The sequence below is a fragment of the Geotrypetes seraphini genome, chromosome 2 (assembly GCF_902459505.1).
Source record: "Geotrypetes seraphini chromosome 2, aGeoSer1.1, whole genome shotgun sequence".
Lineage (NCBI taxonomy): Eukaryota > Metazoa > Chordata > Amphibia > Gymnophiona > Dermophiidae > Geotrypetes > Geotrypetes seraphini.
Genome location: NC_047085.1, coordinates 70661352 through 70684922, shown reverse-complemented (window position 1 = coordinate 70684922; position 23571 = coordinate 70661352). Strand labels below are relative to the sequence as shown.

The 23571-nt window shown below is 44.4% G+C and overlaps 1 protein-coding gene across 5 annotated transcripts in view; it reads left to right on the top strand.

Annotated features, from left to right (window-relative positions):
* The window catches only part of MATN2 (matrilin 2), a 179932-nt gene that overhangs the window by 121021 nt on the left and 35340 nt on the right, over nt 1–23571 (top strand). For all 5 annotated transcript variants that reach the window (XM_033934328.1, XM_033934326.1, XM_033934329.1 and 2 more), the window contains exons 7-9: nt 4447–4569; nt 6749–6871; nt 21625–21747. In XM_033934328.1, coding sequence (XP_033790219.1) covers nt 4447–4569; nt 6749–6871; nt 21625–21747 — 369 coding nt within the window. The remainder of the gene's footprint in view (nt 1–4446; nt 4570–6748; nt 6872–21624; nt 21748–23571) is intronic.

Sequence of the window (23571 nt, the reverse complement as noted above, 5' to 3'; positions counted from 1 at the left end):
CCAGGTCTCTCATTCTCTTCACTCCCCAAAGTCTAGTCACTTCTCCAACTCCTCACAAGTCTCTACAATGGCATAGCAAGGGTGAGAGGTGCCCGAGAGGCTACCGATTCAGGGCAGGCAGTAGTTTTCCCCATATCTGTCATATGGACTTTTCCTCCAAGAAATTGTCCAAAACTTTCTTAAAACCAGCTACACTGTCTGCTCTTACTACAACCTGTGGCAATGTGTTCCAGAACGTAACTATTCTCTAAGTGAAAAAATATTTCCTCCTATTGGTTTTAAAAGTATATTCCTATAAATTCTTCGACTGTCCCCTAAAATGTGTAAATTTTCAGAGTTAAAAATTGATCCACTTGTACCCATTCTACACCACTCAGGATTTTATAGACTTATATCCTCAGCCATCTCTTTTCCAAGCTGAAGAGCCCTAACCTTTTTAGTCTTTTCTCATTCAAGAGGAGTTCCATCCCCTTTATCATTTTGCTCGCTCTTCTTTGAGACTTTTCTAGTTCTGCTATATCTTTATTGCGATAATGTGACCAGAATTGAATGCAATACTCAAGGTGAGGTTGCACCATGGTGCGATACAGATGCATTCTTAGTCTTGTTAACCAAACCTTTTTTCATAATTACTAGCAATCTTGATTGCTTTTAGGCCGCCGCCGCACATTGGGTGGACGGTTTCATCATATTGTCTACAATGACACCCAGATCTTTTTCTCATCATCAGAACCTTCCTTCCTGCAGCTGACCAGTTCTTAGGGGTAACAGCATGGCAGGATTTAGGCATAGGCAAACTAGGCACATAATTAGGGTCCAAATGTTTAAGAGGGGTCCTCGCAGATATACTTTTTAATCGCTCTGAAGACAAAGTTTTGCTCTGATAAGTCAGCTGCTGACTGAATAGAGGGGGGAGCCAGAACCAGAACCAGCCTAAAGAGATGTACCTATACTTCCCACCCCCTGTGTATTGTTCTCCATGCAACAGAAGTGGTCTGTGAGCTGTGCCTCTTTCTTAATGCTTCTCTTCTGATTGTTTTCCACTGTAGTCAGAATCACACAGGTCCCTAGTTGTCAGAGTTTTAAATGTATTTGTGTTACAATGATGGAACCTGATCTACTTGTTTGCCTAGGGCCCACAAAAGAGTTAATCCTGCCCTGGGTAACAGCTAATCCAATGACAAGTATTGTTATGCCCCCAGCAGCCTTACCCTGGTTGTGACAGGGCTCCAAGATAGGCTTTATGTAACTCAGTAATTTCACAGAACTTTATTGATGTGGCTACTTCCTGCCAGGATATGTGCGAGCTAAGCATTGTGGGCAATAAAATCAATAACTTGGTGTGACTCCTGGCCCGGCGCTGTATTAAGCAGCAGTGGACCTCCTAGATTCCTCTGTCTTTTGGGCATTGGAGAGCTCAGCTTCATGAGTTGGTTCTTTGGGAGGCTCGTGAGGTTGGGGGTTCCTTTAGACGTCGTCGGAGCTTCTTGTTGATATGGGACCCATATTTACGTTCTTTGTCTCCTAGGGGACGTGGTCTTCTTCTTAACACCCTGGCTTGAGGTTGCTTTCTCCTGCCTAGTTCTGGATCTCGACATCTCTCTGCTGTGAGGTCAAAGGGGGGAGGGGACTTGTAGGGGGGGTTTGGAGGGGATCTGTTTTTGAGGGGGGGAGGGGGATGCTTCGCTTGTTCCAATGCCCTAGGGTCATCAGAGCCCAGACCCTGGGGGGAACTTGGTTTGCACCTTTCTATTTTCTGCCCGGCATTCCACTTCATGGGGGGGCTGGGGGGGTGGGGGGTGCTGGTGGGGTAGGTTTGGGGGTGGAGGGAACATAGGGTGGTTGGGGATTTTTTTGGGTAAACAAATATTTGACATGATTGTGTTTGGTTGTCTTTGCTTATGCAGACATTGCCTCTGTTTCTTCTGTGTTGGCATTTGTTGTTGCTGTGTTCATTTCTGCGTGTAATTTTTTTCATGTCAATAAAAATTGTTTTTATTCTAAAATCATTAACTTGAGATCGAATTTTAGCCAAGTGATAGACAATGATCCTTTTATGAATATGTTACGATTTGATGATGGTGTTACGGTTGACACGAGTTGGCAACAATTTAATGTTCCTGATTGGACACTTATGTAAACTATTTAGCAGATACACAAAATCCAATTGTTGATTGGACAATTGTCCACCTAACGTCCTGAAGAATGCTTCTTTTATCTTTAAAGTAGATCTTTTTAAATGGATCACTTTTTCTTTGAGAGAGGGTTTGTTTCAAAAAGAGATAGGTCAAATTCTAGTAACACTGATTATAAAAAAAACCTCTAAAGAATCTATTACTAGTGATTCTAATTATAGACCTGTCGCCAGTATCCCGTTATTTACAAAGTTATTAGAAGGATTAGTTAACTCAGAATTGGTAAAATGTGCTATTTTTCAGGTGTCTCAATCTGGATTTCGTTCGGGATTCAGTACTGAAACTGTAATTGCTTAATTGATGGACCATCCTGCTAACCCTCCATCCATCCTTCCCATCCGAACCCCACCAATTGCGAGCCCTACAACCTTCCTCCAGAGCAGCATTGGGCTGGCAGCACTCTAAACAGGCTGCTTCGCGGCCTTCTCTCATCGGGGCCTTCCGTGTTCCACATTACTGATGACATCATCAGTGAAGTGGCAGTGAAGCGACAGAGGGAATTTCCCAAAGAGAGAAGGCTGCGAAGCATCCTGTTTAGAGTGCTGCCGGTCCAATGCTGCTCTGGAGGGAGGTATGTAGGGCTTGTGGTTGGCGGGTTTTGGATGGTCGGTGGGCTGGATATGTCCCACGGGCCGTAGCTTGCCTGTGTCTGGTCTACCATCTCTCTCTCTCTCTGCCTTGTGCCCTGGGTCAAACTTCTCTATTCCCCTCTGTGCAGCATTTCTCCCTTCCTCTCCTCCATTCTTATGTGCAACATTTCTTTCTCTCTCCCTGCCCTCCACCCTATGTCCAACATTTCTTCATCTCTCTTCTCCATACACGTCTCCCTTCCTTCTACCATATGTAGGATTTCTCCCTCTCGCCCCTTTCTACCTCTTTGCTGCATCTCTCCCTTCATCTCCTCCACCCCATGTCCAACATTTCTTCCTTTCTCCTCTTTCCCTCCATGTGCAGCAGCTTTTCATACCTCTCTCCTATGCCCCCCTGTACAGCAGCTTTTCATCCCTTCTTCCCATCCCCTTGTATATCAGCTTTCCATCCATCCATCCATCCCTCCCATCCTTTGGTACAACAGCTTTCCATTCCATCCATCCCTCCTTCCTGTGCAGCACTTCAGATCAAACCTTCTTCCCCCCATCAGATCTCAACTTTTTGGCCTTCTAAAGCAGCAGCAGCGGTGGCGGAGAACGGTAGGTGGGCAGAGACTGGTGGTGAATAGGCTGCTCATGGCTTACCCACCAAGACTTCCCTCCGTCATTTCATCAGTGATGTGACAGAGGGAAGGCCCCTGCAGGGCAGGCCAGAAGCAGCCTGTTCAACACCTGTCTCTTCCCCCTGAGCTCTGCCATCACTGCTGCTGTTTTAGGAGACCTGGATAAGACCTGGACATATCAGGAGACTAAAGGACTCACTAAATTGGTGAGTCCAATTTTTTTTTTAAAAAGTGAATCGATTCAAATCGGTGAATCAAGCAGCACTACTTCCTCCTGCCACAGTGAAGTTTCCAGACCATGACGCTGACCCAGGGAGCACCCCCTTATGGTCTGCGCCCAGGGTGGACTGCCCTCCCCCTTGGTGTACCACTGCTCCCCATGCTCGTGAGCCATACAGAAGAAATCTATTTAATCTTTTTAACACCTCCTCCTTCACTAAAGTGCTCTGCTGTCCCCTTCAGTTTTTCCTTCTGGACACAAGCAGGATAGAGTCTTTCTGAACTGCTCTGTATATTTTACTTTTTCAGTCTTTTTTCTTGGGTTTTTAGCGACTTTTTGTGCTCAGAGCACCCCAGTTTGGGGGTCAAGCTCTGCCTGCATGGATGAGAAGCAGACAGGCCAATCCCTGTGTAGTACCTGTTAGCCAGCCTGCAGAAACTTTGGTGGAGCTCAGAGTCCAATCCCCTAGAAACTTTGCTTTGCTACCAGGTTGCAGGAGCTTGAGTGCAGGCTGTCAGGCATCCATAGGGGCCTCAGTGGGGCCTCCCCTTTGGTTGGGGAGTTTATCAGGCATGAGTCTAAACACTGGCTATTGAATTAAAAAATCTTCTGAGGTTTGTAAATTTGGAAGAATTTTCCTCTATGATGAGTTCCATTCCGTTATCACACCTCATAGTTTTCATGTTGGCTTCAAACTGGAAAACACAAGCCATCCACTTTACCAAATTACACCAATTACATGAAATATCAGCCAAAAGAAAAGGTAATTGGAGGACTCAAAACTAAGAATATCTAATGCCACTTTGTTTTCGTTACAGGACCTGACTATTGTGCTTTATCCACCCATGGCTGTCAGCATGAATGTGTTAATACAGATGAATCCTACTTCTGCCAATGCCGACAAGGATTTACTCTTAATCCAGACAGGAAAACTTGCCAGAGTAAGTCACCCAACTTTGTATGGCTGAGTATTCACCTATAATGACCAGCTAAGCTTTGGATGATGGTGATCTTCAATGTTTTAGAGTATTTTCCCATTGTTTCTTTTATTGTCTTGTCTCATTGGCATTGCTGTAGAAAACATACTGATTCAGAATTAATCTTATTCTCCCCAAAATTCAGACTGTGGGAGATAGCCGGTGATCTCTCGCGGTCCATGGCGATACTGGAAATTCAATGTTGGCGCTTTATGCAGTGAGTGTAACTTGAATTTCTGGTCTATTTTTGACTGGCCAATATTCAGTGGCTAGCCAGCTAAGTCTTAACAGCCCAAAAACAGACTAACCTTTTAGGCAGCTTTATCTGGCTGCCAAACCTAGCCAGTGAGCTGCTGAATATTGGCTATTTTGGATATTCTTTTAGACTCTTCTCTTACATTTGAAGATCGAATTTCTAAATTATGGAGGAAGATTTGAGAAAAACTTAGGGCTCCTTTTATCAAGCCGCGCTAGTGGGGTTAACGCGCGCGCGACACTTCATCACTCGCTGGCTAAAAACTACCGGTAGCGGCTAGTGCGGCCGGCGGGTTAATGCGTGCGCGGCTTGATAAAAGGAACCCTTAGGCTTGTGAAGTCATGCTTTTTTGAACATCATTTTGCACTGTTGGTTCAGATGTTAGTGTTTCAACTTGATTACTGTAATTCCTTATATTTGAACTTAACATCAAAACTGATCAAAGCTTGAAGTTACTTCAGAATACTGCGGTTAGATTCATTTTAGGTCTAAAGAGATATGAAAGTGTTGTATTAGCGTATACAAATCTTCATTGGTTATCAGTTGAGGTGAATTAAGTTTAAATCAGCTTGCATAGTTCATCGTATATTGACTCTTTAGATAATCTGATCGTGCTTTTTTTCTCATTTGCATTATTCTTCCACCAGATTATCTAAACTAAACTAAACCTTAAGTTTATATACCGCATCATCTCCACGGAAGTAGAGCTCGGCATGGTTCACAAGAACTTAAAATATGAGAAAGGATAGGAAAAGGTTTACATAAGCTTATAAGTAGAGTGGAAAAGTAAGGGAAAAATAGGATTACATGTTAGAGAAGAGCCAGATTTTTAGTTGCTTGTGGAATAAATGGAGGGAGCTCAGGTTCCGCAGCGGGATAGTAAGGTTGTTTCAGAGACCTGTGATGTTGAATAGAAATGATTTTCCCAGTTTACCTGCGTGGAGAATACCATGTAGGGAGGGGAAGGATAGTTTATATCTTTGGGCGGGCCTGGTGGAGTCGGGGCACGAGGAGTTAAAGGAAAGTGGGATAAGGGAAGGAAGGATGCCGTGAATAATCTTAAAAGCCAGGCAATAGCATTTGAATTGGATTCTGGAAATCACTGGGAGCTAGTGAAAATTGGCCAGGAGTGGGGAGATTCAAGGAGTATGGTATAAATGAAAGCACAACTTCTCTTTTGCTTATGCTGCCATTACAATTTGGAATAATCTATCTGTTTACATTAGGACGGATATCAATTACTTAATGTTTCATAAAACTGAAAACTTTTTTTTATATGACTTGCTGTAATATTCATTAATTATTGATCGTTTTGGTATTTTCCTGTAGATTTTATAGCCTCTTTGAATCTAAATCGCCTTGAACCTTTTTGGTATAGTGCGATTAATAAGTTGTGGATTCGATTAGAATCATCCATGCGCAGGAGTGAGTGGGGTGCTCCTGCGCCCACTACCCACCAACAGCAAGGTAGACCCAGGAGAGGCCAGGATGGGACTGCCACTGGGGGTCGGGGCTCAGAAAGGGAGCTGCCATCAGGGGAGTGGGTTTGGAGGAGCTTTTGAGACTGGGTGGGGCAGTTTTAGTTTCAGTTTCTGCTGAAACCGAGTGTCCCCATTTCAGTCGCAGATTCAGTTTCAGTCAGGCTCCTCTTGTAAGTTATATACATATCATTAGAACTTAGGTACACACACTTATACCACCTCTGTTGTTAGTACAAATGTTTGCAACTAATTTATAGGCTTGTATTTTTGTTGTGCAAGAAAGTAGGTACCTCTGATCCTACCAGATGCCTAAATATAGCCATACAGTTATAGAATTACTTCCTTATGTTTCTTTTTTTTCTTTCCCTTTGGCACTGACTTTATTAACCAATGTTAATCAATGAAGGAATTAACCACTGTGCCGAGAAGAACCATGGCTGTGAGCAGTTGTGCTTGAACACACCTGAGTCCTACATCTGTCAGTGCTCTGAAGGATTTGTCATTAACCAGGACCTAAAGACCTGCAGCAGTAAGTCACATATATGGGGTTAAAAAAAAAAAGTATATATTGTGTCTGGAAAAAATGAGACCCCTTACATGGTAGTTTCAAAATACTTTGTAATAGTTTAAACATTTAGGGGCTGATTCTATAAACGGGCGTCCTGATTGTAAGCGGCAGTAGGCATCCTACCGCCATCTGGCAGCCAATCGGTACACATGTTTTTAGAAAAAAAACAGGCAAAGAAGATGGCCTACTTTGTAGGCATCTGTTGCAGGTCTACAGAAAAACGTAGAGACACTTAAGCTTGCCCAAGGCTTGGCGTGGGTGTGGTTTTGCCTAGAAGTGTTGTTGGAAGAATTTGAGCATCCCAACGTGTCTCCCTAAAGCTGCAACAGATGCCTGAAATGTAGACCAGCAAAATTCTGGTCTACATTTCAATCTTAAAAGTAGACGCTGCTGCCAGCTCAGCTGATCGTGGCAAGGGAGTGGCTAGTTGGAGTCTTAGGCCACTCCCAGGGCATCCCAGGATTCACCGGAAAGGAGGTCTTAGGCTCTGATTGGCCCAGGTGCCTAAGGCCAATCAGGTTCTTAGGCCCCTCCCCGGTACATTCCAGGATGCACTGGGAAGGCGAAGGCATGCCATTTTGGAAAAGGAGGGCCTGCCGGCAGGAGGGAGTGGACATCCCTCTTGCCAGCCTTCTTCAAAGGTATGGGAGATTCAGGGGGTATTATGTGGGAAGTTAGGGTGTTGGGTGGAGTGTTGCAGTGTCTGGTGGGATATCAGGGAGTATCGGGTGGGGTGTTGGGGGTTTGGAGTTCGAGGCCTGGCTGCTTGTTGGAGTGTCAGGGTGGTATTGCAATTTCAGGTGGGTTGTTGCAGAGTCGGGTGAGGTGTCAGGGGTGTTGGCTGGGGTGTTGCAGTGTCAGGTGGAATGTCGGGTAGGATGTTGGGGTGTTGAGGCCCGATGGCAGGAGGGAGTGGGCATTCCTCCTGCCAATTGGATGTAGGGGGGAGTATCAGGGGTGTTAGGCAGGAGGGAATGGGCATCCCTCCTGCCACATGGATATGGGTATTGTGGGGGGTCCTCTGCCACTGCCGGTTCAGCTGATCATGGCAGGGGTATTTTCCCCCCGATCTACTGACCCGGCAGGACTCCCCAAATCCGTGGCTTCAGGGAGTCCTGCCGCCTCAGCTGATCGGGGATACTCTTTTAGCAGAGCTAAAAAGTGGCCAGTGCTATCTCTAGCTGATTGTGGCAGGGGAATTTTCCTCTGATCAGCTGAGTTGGCAGGATTCCCCGAAGCCGCAGTTTTGGGGAGTCCTGCTGGCTCAGCTGATCGAGGATTCCCTTGCCATGATCAGCTGATGGCAAGGGATCCCTCGACAAAGATAGGTGGTCTCAGGTAGATGTATTCAGACTTCAAAGCAGATTTCTGAATATATCTACCTGGGACCATTATGCTTCTGTCATTAATAAAAGACTCTTTTTGAGCCTATATATCTTCTGCTTTTTGTTTTTCTTCACATTTGCATGTTACACAATAGGGCGCCAAAGATGACTCTGTATAGCATAGCATATCTGCGCATGCAAATGATGCATGTCTTGGGACCTTAATTCTGACAAACCAAGGCCAGGTCCAAGATGAAACAGGGTGACTTTTGTAACAAAAAAGATATTCTTTCAAATGATATAAAAAAGAAAAAAAAATTAAAAACTACACAATAGAAATATTTGCACTCAAAAATGGAAAAAATTTGCATGAAAAGGTGATATCATGTCTTTATGTCATTATATCTTTGCTTCCAGTTGACTGCAAAGCCTCCTAGTGCAAATCCTAAACGTACGTCATGGGCCATGACTACTGGTCCAGTTATGGTCTGCATCAAAGTATAGGTCAGGAGCAATGAGGAGTCAAAGTAGGCCTTAAATTTCATAATGTAGCATTTTCACATAGTTTTTTGGCCCATAAAAAGGGAGGTAAGCTCATATTAGGTTCCAAACATTGCACAAGAACTTTAGTATAAAGGGTTGTACTAATCCAAAAAGTTCAGTCCTCTGACAGGTTTTGTTGGGCAGCAACACTGGACAAAGTGACTGTTTTGTGTTATGAAGAGTGTGACACTCTGAAGGTGACCTCCATTCAACTGCCTGTAAGTCTCGAACCAAAAGAGAGCCAGTCAAATATTTTGCATGGTTTTCTTTGAGACCCTAGGGAACATCAACATAAAATTTTGTTCAATTTGGAGGAGGTCGAGCATGGAGCTGATTCCCTATGCATGGGTGCCAACACTTTAGAATGATTGGGGGTGCCAAACACAATACAAATTATCCCTCCCTGGATACTATGAAGGAGCTTAATCAATATTGGATGTGCTCGGCACCTTCTGGAACCCACAGAGCTGACTCCTATGCCAGTGGGATTCTCCCTCTTGGAGGAACTCATGCTGAGTATCGCAGGGCTCTCCTTTATCCCCAACATTGTTTACTCCGAAGTCTAGAAGTAATGTTTTACATTTATGCAGACGACATCTCTATATTGCTACCTTGTAAGAACATCTCAAATGAATTGATTACTCGAATCTCTATAATCTTAGAAAAGGCAGAATTATGGATGCTACAGGTTAGGTTGAAGCTTAATCCTGAAAATCCAAGGGTTTTTTTGGCAAGCCCTAATGAGAAAATTAAAGAAAAAAGTATCCAATTGAAGGGCCAAAATTTTGAGATAGCGTCTAATTTGAAAATTCGGGGGGTTATTTTGGATCGCACATTAACTTTTAGGAAACATACAGATTTATTAATTTAAAAAAGTTATGTGCTTTTATGGAAATTAAGAACCATTAAAAAGTTTTTTGACAGCGAATCTTTTCGTTTACTGGTTCAATCTAATGTATTATCAACTTTGGACTATTGTAATATAATTTATTTGGGGTTACCTAAAAAGACTATATTAAGACTTCGGTTGGTGCAAAATGCGGCAGTTCGCCTGATTTTTAATCTTAAAAAGTATGATCATGTTAGCCCTTTTTATACCAAGTTGCATTGGTTGCCTTTTGGGGCCAGAATGCTTTTTAAGTTTGGATGCATTTGCTATAAGGTGCTTTTTGGATTATCTCCCTCATATTTGTCCCCCTATCTGAAACTTTTTTACTCAACAAAAGGAACTAGAAATTCTGGAAAGTTCATCTTCCCTACTCCAAAGGCCTGTCGTTTTAAGACCTTTTTAGACAGGACTTTGGAGTATCAAGCAGGGAAAACATAACATAGTAACATAACATAGTAACATAGTAGATGACGGCAGATAAAGACCCGAATGGTCCATCCAGTCTGCCCAACCTGATTCAATTTTAAATTTTTTTTTTCTTTTTTTTTTTTAATTTTTTCTTCTTAGCTATTTCTGGGCAAGAATCCAAAGCTTTACCTGGTACTGTGCTTGGGTTCCAACTGCCGAAATCTCTGTTAAGACTTACTCCAGCCCATCTACACCCTCCCAGTCATTGAAGCCCTCCCCTGCCCATCCTCCACCAAACGGCCATACACAGACACAGACCGTGCAAGTCTGCCCAGTACTGGCCTTAGTTCAATATTTAATATTATTTTCTGATTCTAAATCTTCTGTGTTCATCCCATGCTTCTTTGAACTCAGTCACAGTTTTACTCTCCACCACCTCTCTCGGGAGCAAATTCCAGGCATCCACAACCCTCTCCATAAAGTAGAATTTCCTAACATTGCCCCTGAAGATGAACTCCTGGCTAAGTCCGATGATTGTTCAATCTAATTCTTACTTCACATTTAGAAAATCATTAAAGACAAATAAGAATATTAATTTTGATATATTTAAATGAGGTCTTCTGTTTCTATTCTTATTGTCGTATGTTTAAATTTTTTAATAATTTTTAATATAGTACTTGAATGTTTTTAACAATTGTATTACTTCTATTATATAATTTTAGATTGTACATAGATAGTGTGTTCTATGAAACTGTACCATGTGCTGAAATGTCTCAGTATTTCCTGTTGTGAACCGCCCAGAACTACTGGTTGGGTGGTATACAAGAAAATAAATTATTATTATTATAATGGTTAGTGTAGTAGCCTGAGAACAATAAGAACATAAGAATAGCCATACTGGGTCAGACCAGTGGTCCATCTAGCCCAGTTTCATGTTTTCAACAGTGGCCAATCCAGGTTACAAACATGACAGAAACCTAAATAATAGCAACATTCGATGCTAGTAATCTCAGGGCAAACAGTAGCTTCCCCCATGTCTGTCTCAATAGCAGACTATGGACTTTTCCTCCAGGAACTTGTTCAAACCTTTTTTAAACCCAGTTACGCAAACTGCTGTTACCACATCTTCCAGCAATGAGTTCCAGAGCTTAACTATTCATTCAATGAAAAAATATTTCCTCCTATTTGTTTTAAAGATATTTCCATGTAACTTCATTGAGTGTCCCCTAGTCTTCGAAATTTATGAAAGAGTAAAAAAAATTGATTCACTTTTACCCAGTTCAGGATTTTGTAGGTCTCAGTTGTAACTCTCCTCAGCATCTCTTTTCCAAGCTGTAGAGTTCTAACCTCTTTAGCCTTTCATCAGACGAGAGGAGTTCCAACCCATTTATCATTTCAATTACTTTTCTTTCAACCTTTTCTAATTCTGCTAAATCTTTTTTGAGGTACGGCAACCAGAATTGAATATAATACTCAAGGTGAGGTCGCACATAGAGCGGTACAAAGGCATTATAACATCCTTTTCCTAATAATTCCTTACTTCCTGTTTGCTTTTATGGCTACTGCTGCACATTGGACAGATTTCAGCGTATATCTACAATGACATCTACTGTAAATCTTTTTCATGGGTGCTGACCCCTTAGTTGGACCTTAGCATCTGGTAACCGTGATTTGGATTATTCTTCCCAATGTGCATCACTTTCTATTTGTCCACAGTAAATTTCATTTGCCAGTTGGTTGCCCAGTCTTTCAATTTCCTAAAGGTTTTCCTGCAATTTTTCATAGTCCACATGTGTTTTAACAACTTTGAAGAGTTTGGGATCATCTGCAAATTTAATCACCTCACTTGTCATTACAATTTCCATATCATTTATAAATATGTTAAAATAGCAACAGTCCCAGTACAGATCCCTATGGCACTCCACTTTCTATCCTCCTCCATTAAGAAAAATGCCATTTAACCCTACCCTCTGTTTTCTATAAAATAGCTAATTCCTAATTGACAACAAAACATTGTCTCCTATCCCATGAATCTCTCATGAGGAACTTTGTCAAAAGCTTTCTGATCATCTAGATATTACTATGTCTACTGGCTCACCTTTATCCATGTTTATTCACATCTTCAAAGAAATGGAGCAAGTTAGTGAGGCAAGATTTCCCTTGGCTGAACCCATGCTGACTCTGACCCGTAATTTTATTCTTTATAATAGTTTCCACTATCTTGCCTGGAACTGAAGTCAGGCTTACCAGTTTGTAATTTCCTGGATCAACCCAGAACCATTTTTAAAACTTGGCGTTACATGAGCCACCCTCCAATCTTCAGGTACTACAAACAATTTTAACTATAGATTAAAGATCACTAACAATAGATCAGCAATTTCATGTTTGAGTTCTTTCATTCTCTGGGATGTATACTATCCAGTCCAGGTGATATGTCACTCTGTAACTTGTCAGTTTATCTCAGTACATCTTCCAGGTTCACTGAGATTTTGTTCTGTTCCTCCGCATCGTCACCCTGGAAAACCATTTCTGCCTCAGATAGATTTCTTACATCTTTTTCTGTAAGGATCCAAAACAAAGAATTCGATTTCCACTGTAGCTCCTTGTGACTCTGAGCAAATCACTTAACCCTCCATTGCCCCAGGTATAATATTTAGATTGTGAGACCCCTAAGGACAAAGAAAGTGCAACAGAAAGGCAGTATATCAAATCCTATCCTCTTTCAAATGCATATTCATTAGGCCTGGGCATCCTGAAAACTTGACTCATCGGTGGCTCTCTAGGACTAGGAGTGAATACCACTGCAATAGATGAAAATCTAAAATACAATAATAAATAGTAAACAAAGACAATTAAAATATAACAATCTACAATATTAACATAAACCACTCATGATGTAGTGAGAATCAGAAAATATATTTAGGAAAAGCAACTAGATGCTAAAAGACAGAGTGCAGCTTAAGTATTAGGAAAATGGTAGATGATCTCCTGCTGTCATACATTTTCATGCTTATTATGGAGAAGAAATGACAGCATTCAAATTTATGAAAGCTGAGAGAGTGCCTCTCCTGCTCAGAGGAAGACATGAATTAAAAATGTTGTTGCCACATGAGAGTTCTTGGATCTGAGAGACAAAATGTTTGTCTGGACTGAATGTGGAGTGGGATTTAACACATTCCTTTGGTAGATTTACAAGTGAAAGATTTCTGCACAATTGATGATGAAACAAATATAAATAAACCCCACAGTCTCTCTGATAGTGAAGAGAAAGAGGGAGCACACAGTTCCTTCCACTCTCCAGCATACAGCACTAGTAACGGAGTTTTGGGGATAGGACCAGCAAACATTGGGAGGCTTTTGACTTCTAGGGATCTTCCATTCCTATCATTTTCCTTTCCAACAAAAGAGATGACCACGGCCAGATGTTTGTTCTGAACTACAGATTACTGACTGTCTAAATATTGGAACAGGTTGAAAACTAATTTTTTAAAAAATACACTGCCTAAAATATTAGAAGGCACTATTCCTACAATTATTCTCTGTTGAGGTTGACAGCTAAACTCGAAGCCTTAATTCCATTCCTAATTCCAGAAGAGCTATTAGTGAAAACTTTGAGCTTCCCAAGAGTTTTCCCAATATCAGTCACCTTCTTTCTTTCAAAGACACAGAGGATATTGATTACTGCTAGATGAGACATCGCTGACAAACTGAACACATTTTTTGCATCTGTATTTACCGAAGAAGATGTACACAGCATACCGGAACCCATCAGGCTATATGCTGGAAACGAAGAAGGAAAGCTGACAGGATTGACGGTCAGTCTAGAGGAGGTATGTAGGCAGATTGATAGGCTTAAGAGCGATAAATCCCCGGGACCGGATGGCATCCATCAGAGGGTCATCAAGGAACTGAAAGGGACCATAGCTGAACTGCTTCAACTAATAGCCAATCTGTCGATCAAATCGGGAAAGATTCCGGAAGACTGGAAATGCAAATGTTACACCGATCTTCAAGAAAGGTTCGAGGGGAGATCCGGGGAACTACAGACTGGTGAGTCTGACCTCTGTACCGGGAAAGATGGTAGAGTCACTGATAAAGGACAGCATCATTGATCACCTTGACGGAAACGGGCTGATGAGGACCAGTCAGCACGGTTTTAGCAAAGGCAGATCGTGTTTGACAAACTTGCTGCACTTCTTTGAGGGAGTAAACAGACAGATGGACAAGGGCGATCCAGTCGACATTGTATATCTGGATTTTCAGAAGGCGTTTGACAAGATTCTGCATGAACAACTACTTCGGAAAATTGCAAGCCATGGAATTGAGGGTGAAATACTCACGTGGATTAAAAACTGGCTGGAGCATAGGAAACAGAGAGTGGGAGTAAATGGACAATACTCGGACTGGAAGAGCGTCACCAGTGGGGTGCCGCAGGGCTCGGTGCTTGGACCCGTGCTCTTTAACATCTTTATAAACGATCTGGTCATAGGTATGACGAGCGAGGTGATTAAATTTGTGGATGATACAAAGTTATTCAGAGTAGTAAAGACGCAGGGGGATTGCGAAGATCTGCAACGTGACATAATCAAGCTCAAGGAATGGGCATCGACATGGCAGATGAGGTTCAACGTGGATAAGTGTAAAGTGATGCATGTCGGTAACAAAAATCTCATGCACGAATACAGGATGTCCGGGGCGGTACTTGGAGAGACCTCCCAGGAAAGGGACTTGGGAGTTCTGATCGACAAGTCGATGAAGCCGTCCACACAATGTATGGCGGCAGCAAAAAGAGCAAACAGAATGCTAGGAATGATAAAAAAGGGGATCACGAACAGATCAGAGAAGGTTATCATGCCGCTGTACCGGGCCATGGTACGCCCTCACCTGGAGTACTGCGTCCAGCACTGGTCGCCGTACCTGAAGAAGGACACGGTACTACTCGAAAGGGTCCAGAGAAGAGCGACTAAGATGGTTAAGGGGCTGGAGGAGCTGCCGTAAAGCAAAAGATTAGAGAAACTGGGCCTCTTCTCTCTCGAACAGAGGAGATTGAGAGGGGACATGATCGAAACATTCAAGATACTGAAGAGGATAGACTTAGTAGATAAGGACAGGTTGTTCACCCTCTCCAAGGTAGGGAGAACAAGAGGGCACTCTCTAAAGTTGAAAGGGGATAGATTCCGTACAAACTTAAGGAAGTTCTTCTTCACCCAGAGAGTGGTAGAAAGCTGGAACGCCCTTCCAGAGGCTGTTATAGGGGAAAACACCCTCCAAGGATTCAAGACAAAGTTAGACAAGTTTCTGTTGAACAAGAACGTGCGCTGGTAGGGCTAGTCTCAGTTAGGGTGCTAGTCTTAGACCAGAGGGGCGCCATGTGAGCGGACTGCTGGACATGATGGACCACTGGTCTGACTCAGCAGTGGCAATTCTTATGTTCTTATTAAGGCCAGGCTGATGTCCTGTAGACTCTGAAATTCTGGCCCTCCTGCCCAGGGCCAGCCCAAGGGTATCAAATGCCCTAGATCAGGGGTCTCAAAGTTCCTCCTTGAGGGTCGCAATCCAGTCGGGTTTTCAGGATTTCCCCAATGAATATGCATGAGATCTATGTGCATGCACTGCTTTCAATTCATATTCATTGGGGAAATCCTGAAAACCCGACTGGATTGCGGCCCTCAAGGAGGGACTTTGAGATCCCTGTCCTAGATGAAACTTCAGTCATATCCTTCCTTCCCACAGGCAAGGATCTCCCCTTCCTTTTTCTACCACTCCCCAGCAGGTAGCCAGTATTTTCCCTTCTCCTCTAACCCCCTTGGCCCCCCATCTTTATGTCCAGCTTCTCATCTCCCCTTCCCTATACCCCAACTCACATCTAGCAAGTTTATTTAGAAGTTACTATCCAGCCCAATGGACAAACTTTCTGGGTAGATTACAATCTAAAACATAAGTTAGAATAGAGTGAGAGACACAGACATCATAACAAAGGTAAAGGGGGTAGAACTACAATGACAATATTGGATAGTGGGTAAGGGCAGAACATGGGACGGTAGCATGGAATGCTGCTACTATTTGGGTTTATGCCAGGTACTTGTGACTTGGATTGGCCTCCGCAAAGATGGGATACTGGGTTAGATGGACCATCGGTCTGACCCAGTAAGGCTATTTATATGTTCTTATAAGGAAGTGCCTAGTATCGTTCAAGCTCGCATGAAGAGTGGGCAGCAGGGCCTAACAAAAGGCATCTTTGAATAGAAAGACTTTGATATTCAACTTGAATTTGTCTAATGATATTTGAAGCTGAAGATTTGTTGGGAGGGAGTTCCACAATTCTGGACATTGAACAGAGAAAATTGAGTGCCTAATATGTTCATGCACGACTTGGCGTTGGTTTGGGACAACCAGGTGGTTTTACTGAGCTGATCTCAGTGCTCTTGCTTGAGTGTAAGGGATAAGGTGATGTGTAAAGTATGGAGGTTCACCTAATGTCAGGACTTTAATCATCAGTAATAGTATTTTATAAATGATATAATGAGTGATGGGTAACCAGTGTGCACTTCCTCTTCTACTTCCTCTCTCTGACTTTAACCTTTTCCTTTCAGTTTTCCTCCATTTATTTTTCTGCATCTCCATCTACCGTATTTTCACGCATATAACGCGCGCGTTATACGTGTTTTTACAAACCGTGCATACCCTTGCGCGGTATACGCATGAGCGCGTTGTACAAAATTTTTTTTACATAGTTCCTCCCCCCCGATGTCCGATTCACCCCCCGCAGGACCTCTCGCACACACCCGCACCCCCACCCCGAAGGACCGCTGACTCCCCGACTCCCCGACACGATCGGGGCAAGAGGGAGCTCAAGCCCTCTTGCCCCAGCCAACCTTGGCACCCCCGACACGATCGGGGCAAGAGGGAGCTCAAGCCCTCTTGCCCCCCCAACTCCCCGACAATATCGGGCCAGGAGGGAGCCCAAGTCCTCCTGGCCCTGGTGACCCCCCCGCTAGTTGTTCGGGCCAGGAGGGAGCCCAAACCCTCCTGGCCACGGCGACCCCCTAACCCCACCCTGCACTACATTACGGGCAGGAGGGATCCCAGGCCCTCCTGCCCTCGACGCAAACCCCCCTCCCCCCAACGACCGCCCCCCCAAGAACCTCCGACCGCCCCCCCAGCCGACCCGCGACCCCCCCTGGCCGACCCCCACGACACCCCCAACCCCCTTCCCCGTACCTTTCTGTAGTTGGCCGGACAGACGGGAGCCAAACCCGCCTGTCCGGCAGGCAGCCAACGACGGAATGAGGCCGGATTGGCCCATCCGTCCCAAAGCTCCGCCTACTGGTGGGGCCTAAGGCGCCTGGGTCAATCAGAATAGGCCCGGGAGCCTTAGGTCCCTCCTGGGGGCGGGGCCTGAGGCACATGGGCCCAACCCGATCGTTTCGGGGAGTCGGCGGGGCAAGAGGGGAAGCAGCAGGACACCGGTAGGAGCTTCTACATGATGGGGGGGTCGGGAGGCTGTGGGGGTGCTAGCGGTCCTTCAGGTTGGGGGTGCGTGCGAGCGGTCCTTCGGGGGGGGGGTGCGAGCGGTCCTGCGGGGGGGGGGATGAATCGGACGTCGGGGGGGGCATCAGGCTTTCAGGGTGGGGACAGGACTTCAAGGGGGAGAGGAGAGTCGGGGCGGGCGAAAGAAGAGTCGGGGTGGCCAGAGGAGAGTCGGGCAGCATGCGCGGTATACGGGTGTGCGCGGTATACAAAAATTTCTGTACATAAATTTGTGTTTTCCGCGCGCTATACCCGTGTGCGCGTTTTACACGGGTGCGCGTTATCTACGTGAAAATACGGTACTTCTATTTCTCCAGTTGTTTTTGCTAACTCTTCCCTCTCTCCCCCCTCTCTCTTTTCTTCCCCTTTTATTTTCACTCTTCTAACCAATATCTACTGTCTTGCCTGCTCCATCCAGCATATCCTCTCCCCTCTTTCCTCCAACACCTCATCTCTCTCTCTCCCTCCACCTACATCCAGGATATCTCCACATCACCTTTTACCCTTTGCTTCTTTCAACAGAGTCACGGGTCAGAGGCATGCAGCTTGCCAACCGCTGGGAGGAGGGGGGATTGAGGAGTCAGCAGTGCATCCATATTGTGAACAGCCCTGCCTTCGGCCCAGCCCCGCTAAACTGGCTGGCAATAACGAAGCCAGACACTGTAGGGGCCTTACCTCTGCCAGTCTCGATCCCGCCTCTCAAAATCAGGAAGAAACTTCAGAGGGGGGCAGGATTCAGACTGGCAGAGCCTATAGTAATTTAAGCAAGAGGGAAGGCCCCTGCAGCGTCTGGCTTCATTATTGCCTGCCAGTTTAGCGGGACCAGGACAGGACCAAAGGCAGGGCTGTTCACAATCTGGATGTGCTGCTGACTCTTCATTCCCCTCCTCCCAGTGGCTGGCAGGAAGAATCAGCTGCCTGCCTCGTATGTCAGGCCTGCCCCTGACCCGCGACTCCATTCCTCACAGCCCGGTAGACTTAAATTTGGATATTTTTTTAAACTATGGTAGTATACTCAAATATAAACTGAAATCATAATTTTGGGGCCATTTTATTGGCCCCCAAATCTTGGTTTTTATTTGAGTATATACGGTATGTTTTCTTATATGAGCTGGCAATATTTTTATAGATGGAGAGTAAAACTGGTGAAGGGTGGTGACGCCACCCAGTGGCATAGCTAGGGTGGGAGGCAATGGGGGCAGTGGTGCTCTCCCTTGCCCTCTTCTCCATCCCCTCCGCCCTCATCCTGCCTCGCACGCTCCCCTTCCCCCATATCTGTTTAGCTTCCACAGTGCGAGCAGCATCTCTAACTTACTGCCCATGCCAGCATCAACTCTCCCTCTGACGTCACCCAGAAGTAACAGCAGAGGGGAGCACCAAGGCTGGCATGAGCAGCATGCTGATGCGACAAGAGTGAGAGGTATGGTAGCAGGGAATTGAAGGCGCGCGTGTGGTGAGGAGGAGTGGGAAGAAGCGGTGGACAAAGAGGAGGAGAGGTGCTAGCACCCCCACCGAGATGGCGCCCTGGGTGGTCTGCCCCCTCCCCCCTTACTACACCACTGACGCCACCTGCATTCTGCCTGATGAAGCTGTCTTTTATGTAGTTGCAGTACCATGGGCTTTGGGAATTGCGGTGAACAGCCTGATGACTGAGTTGTAATGGGGCAAAGGTATCAAGAGCCTTACTACGTTGAGCGTTCCACTGTTGAATTTGGTCCATTAGAGAGGAGGATGAGATTGGGATAGAAGTGATAAAGGAGTGATTATGCTCAGATCTCTATAGGACAGGGGTAGGGAACTCCGGTCCTCAAGAGCCGTATTCCAGTCGGGTTTTCAGGATTTCCCCAATGAATATGCATGAGATCTATTTGCATGCACTGCTTTCAATGCATATTCATTGGGGAAATCCTGAAAATCCGACTGGAATACGGCTCTCAAGGACTGGAGTTCCCTACCCCTGGCCTAAGTGGTTTATATTCAGATACTTAAGCATTTTTCCCCGTCTGTCCCGGTGGGCTCATAATCTATCTAATGTACCTGGGGCAATGACTTTGCCTAGAGCAGAGGTAGGGAACTCCGGTTCTCGAGAGCCGTATTCCAGTCAGGTTTTCAGGATTTCGCCAATGAATATGCATTGAAAGCAGTGCATGCAAATAGATCTTATGTATATTCATTGGGGAAATCTTGAAAACCCAACTGGAATACGGCTCTCAAGGACCGGAGTTCCCTATCCGTGCTATAGGAGATGTTTCTATGTGATGGTACCTGGTTGGATGTTCGAGTTAAGTAAAAAGAATGAGACAGTGGTCATCCATGGTAGTGGGTGAAATGTGGAAATTATAATGAATGAGAGGAAGCTAGAGTAGATAGAATGAGATATAAGGTGTGTCCTCCCTGATGTGCAGCCCCAATGATGTGTTGCGTTAAATTAAGATCTGTTTTAAAAGCGTTTCCATTAATTTGCTTACCACAGAAGTCAGACTCACCGGCCTGTAATTCCCTACTTCTTCCTTACTTCCACTTTTGTGGAGAGGAACCACATCCTCCCTTCTCCAGTCCTCCAGTACCACTCTCGACTCTAGAGACTCATTGAATAGGTCAGTCAGTGGAGCCACCAGAATTTCCCTAAGTTACTTCAGTACCCTCGGATGTACACCATCCAGCACCATCCGACACCATCGTTTTGTCTACTTTTATTTTAGGAAGCTCCTCATGAACTCAACCCTCTGAAAATCAATCAGGGTCTACCACTCCATATTAGGACTGACTGCAGAGGAATGAGCTAATCTTTTTATTTCTCCTCAGACCTTGAATTATATTCCCAGCATCTGAAATCCCTGCACTAAGATGTGTTGTCTTCTAAATACTTCTCTGTTTCTCATCTAAATGTGCTAATATCTACCAAAGGCTTTGCTCACAGCTCAGGTGTAAAAGTCATTTGTAGATAGGGCACCCACAAAATCGTGTGCAAAAGCCAAGTTAACCTGTGTGCAAAGTCTAGCACAATGGTTCCCAACCCTGTCCTGGAGGACCACCAGTCCATTCGGGTTTTCAGGCTAGCCCTAATGAATATGCATGAGAGAGATTTGCATATAATGGAAGTGATAGGCATGCAAATCTGCTCCATGCATTTTCATTAGGGTTAGCCTGAAAACCCGATTGGCCTGGTGGTCCTCCAGGACAGGGTTGGGAACCACTGGTCTAGCACACTTCACTGCATTAGCTCTTACTGTAGATTCATTCACTGCTTGTGCAGCCAATTCTCTGCTAATCCTGCAAGCCGAGGAGCGAGAACAGATAGAATAGCAAATGTTTCTCACTTTCAGCAGCTCTCTGGTAGGTGGAGGAGAAGGGATTGCCTATGCATCTACAGCAGATCAGGATCAGGTTTTGACAGCAGTTCCAACAGTGGAGCGTAGAACTAATACAGGACTGACTTCTACAGTTTGTGAAACATATATGGCAAGACAGGTCAGGATGGGCTGGAGTAGGTTTTGAAGGCAACTCCAGTAGCTGGGAAGTAGGGCCAGAGCAGGACAGACATTTCTACAGTCTGAGCCCTGAAAATGGCACATTCATGCCATACGAGTGTAGGTCTCATTGGGGAGGGGAAGACATCTTATAGTGGAACTTAGCAAGTAAAAAATGTAATACGAGTATGCTGGATTGTTGGTTTAACATTGCCTTGATAATGAATGTGACTCTTAGGTAGACTGGATGGACCTGTCTTTACCTGCCGTTATTTACAATGTTACTATCTACATCTCTGACTGTGGTAGTCTACTGTATAGCCAATGTCCACTGATCCATCCATACCCTCACCCAACAAGGCTATTGTAATAACAGAGGAGTGTGCCACCAGTTCCGTTAGGGATGTAGAACCCCCAAAACTTAATCATTCTCTAAATAATGCAGTGTATGCTGTTATAGTATCTGTAAATAATCCTAGTGCTTGCTATTCATTTTTCTTGGTACATCCATTAAGGCTGATTTCCCTTTGGTTGTAAATAATTTTGCAGGAGTGGACCATTGCGCATTGGGCATTCACAACTGTGAACATTTGTGCGTAAATACAGAAGAATCTTTCACTTGCCTGTGCTTTGAAGGTTTTGTGCTTCGTGAGGATGGGGAAACTTGTCGAAGTAAGTTTCTGTTGGCTTAGGTGAGAGGTATCAATTCGTCAGCTGCCTGTAGCTTTAATGGGTCTGACTGAGTTTAGAGAATTGGGAGTTTGTTGGATTTTATGGCAGTGGGGTTGTCTTTTAAATGATGGGGTGTGACCTGTTTTTTTGCAGGTAAACATAATTTTATGTTGTTATGTTTTTGTGTATATTGTGTACCTCTAACCTTTCTCCTTTAGGGTGGCAAACACATTCCAGCTATGTGATAACATATTAATTAATGAAGTTGAGGTTCATGTACAAAAGATTTCTCCAAGTAATGTTGGGAGTTACTTAAACAAGTCTTAGCTTTAACATTACAGCCCATAAACTCCTGGATTCCATAAATGGGGTGCAAATTTCCACACGTAAAATTGTGACCTATCCTGAGATGTACACACAACTAAGTTTGCTAATGAATCAATTAGTTCCAATTGGGTGCTATCAATCAGTATGGAGTGGAGGAATAACCTAGTGGATAGTGCAGCACCCTGAGATCCTGGGTTCAATTCCCACTTCAGCTTTCTCATATTCACCCTGTAGCCCATGAAAAAGGTTGGAGACCACTGGCCTAGAGGTGAAAGTCATAAACTAATAAGCAGGGAATGCAAGGTTCAAGCTCTGCTTCTCCCCAAGCCTGGTGTAATGGTTAAAGCTACAGCCTCAGCACCATGAGGTTGTAGATTTAATCCCACGCTGCTCTTTGTGACCCTGGTCAAGTCACTTAATCACCCCATTGCCCCAGGTACATTAGATAGATTGTGAGCTTGCTGGGACAGACAGAGAAAAATGCTTGAGTACCTGAATACATTCAAGTTCATGTAAAACGTTCTGAACTCCCCTGGGAGAACAGTATAGAAAATTGAATGAATGAATGAAAGCAATTTTATAACTTGGTGCTAATAATTAGAAACCTATTCTATAAAGGAACTAAAGGCCTGATATTTAAAATGATTTAACAGCCAGGAAAGACTCCGGTCCATTTAAATTGCCTGTCCGGGGCTAACCAGTTATTTTGAGCAGCATTTAACCAGACAGTGCTGCTGAAAATGCTTGGTTATCACCCAAACTGAAACTGGTTATTTGGTGGGGGGGGGGGAGAGTTGACATTAGCTAGTTAAATGTTGATCATCACTTAACTGGCTAAGATAACCGCATAAATTGCAGTCCTATCTTCATACGGTACTTCATTGCCGGTTAAATGTCAAATATTGCAGTTATCCGGCCATGTTTTTGCCGGCTCTATATACTCAGAAATTTGATGCTAAAGCCCAGACATGGCCTAGCATTGAACTTGCAGATATAAAAACACTGACGGAGGTCAGTAAAATGATGATCACTACCAGCTGAATATAGGGCCCTAAGGGCCTGATTCTATAAATGATGCCTTAGGCACTGCTAGGAGCCGTAATTGAGACAACCTAGCGATGCCTAACTAAAATCACGCCTATCCTAAATCAATTAGCTTAAATGGTGTGCTAATTTACTGTGCCATTGAAGTTAGCTGAATAATTGATTAAAAAAATAAAATTCAAATTTAGGTGCGGAATCCCACGAAGTGCCTAGTGACGTCTAAGTGAAGGTGCCTTCTGAAAAGTAGGTGTGGTCAGAGACAGAATAGGCGTGGTTGACTTAGGTATTGCTAGGCGTCTAAGTTAGGCGCCTATAAATTAGGCCAGGAAAGCCCTGGCCTAATATACCGGTGCCTACCTCTAGGACACCTAAACATGCCTAGGCACTGCTAGGTGGGATTCTATAAATGGTGCCTAATGGTTGATAGACAACTGTGCCAAGTGGTGCCTACAG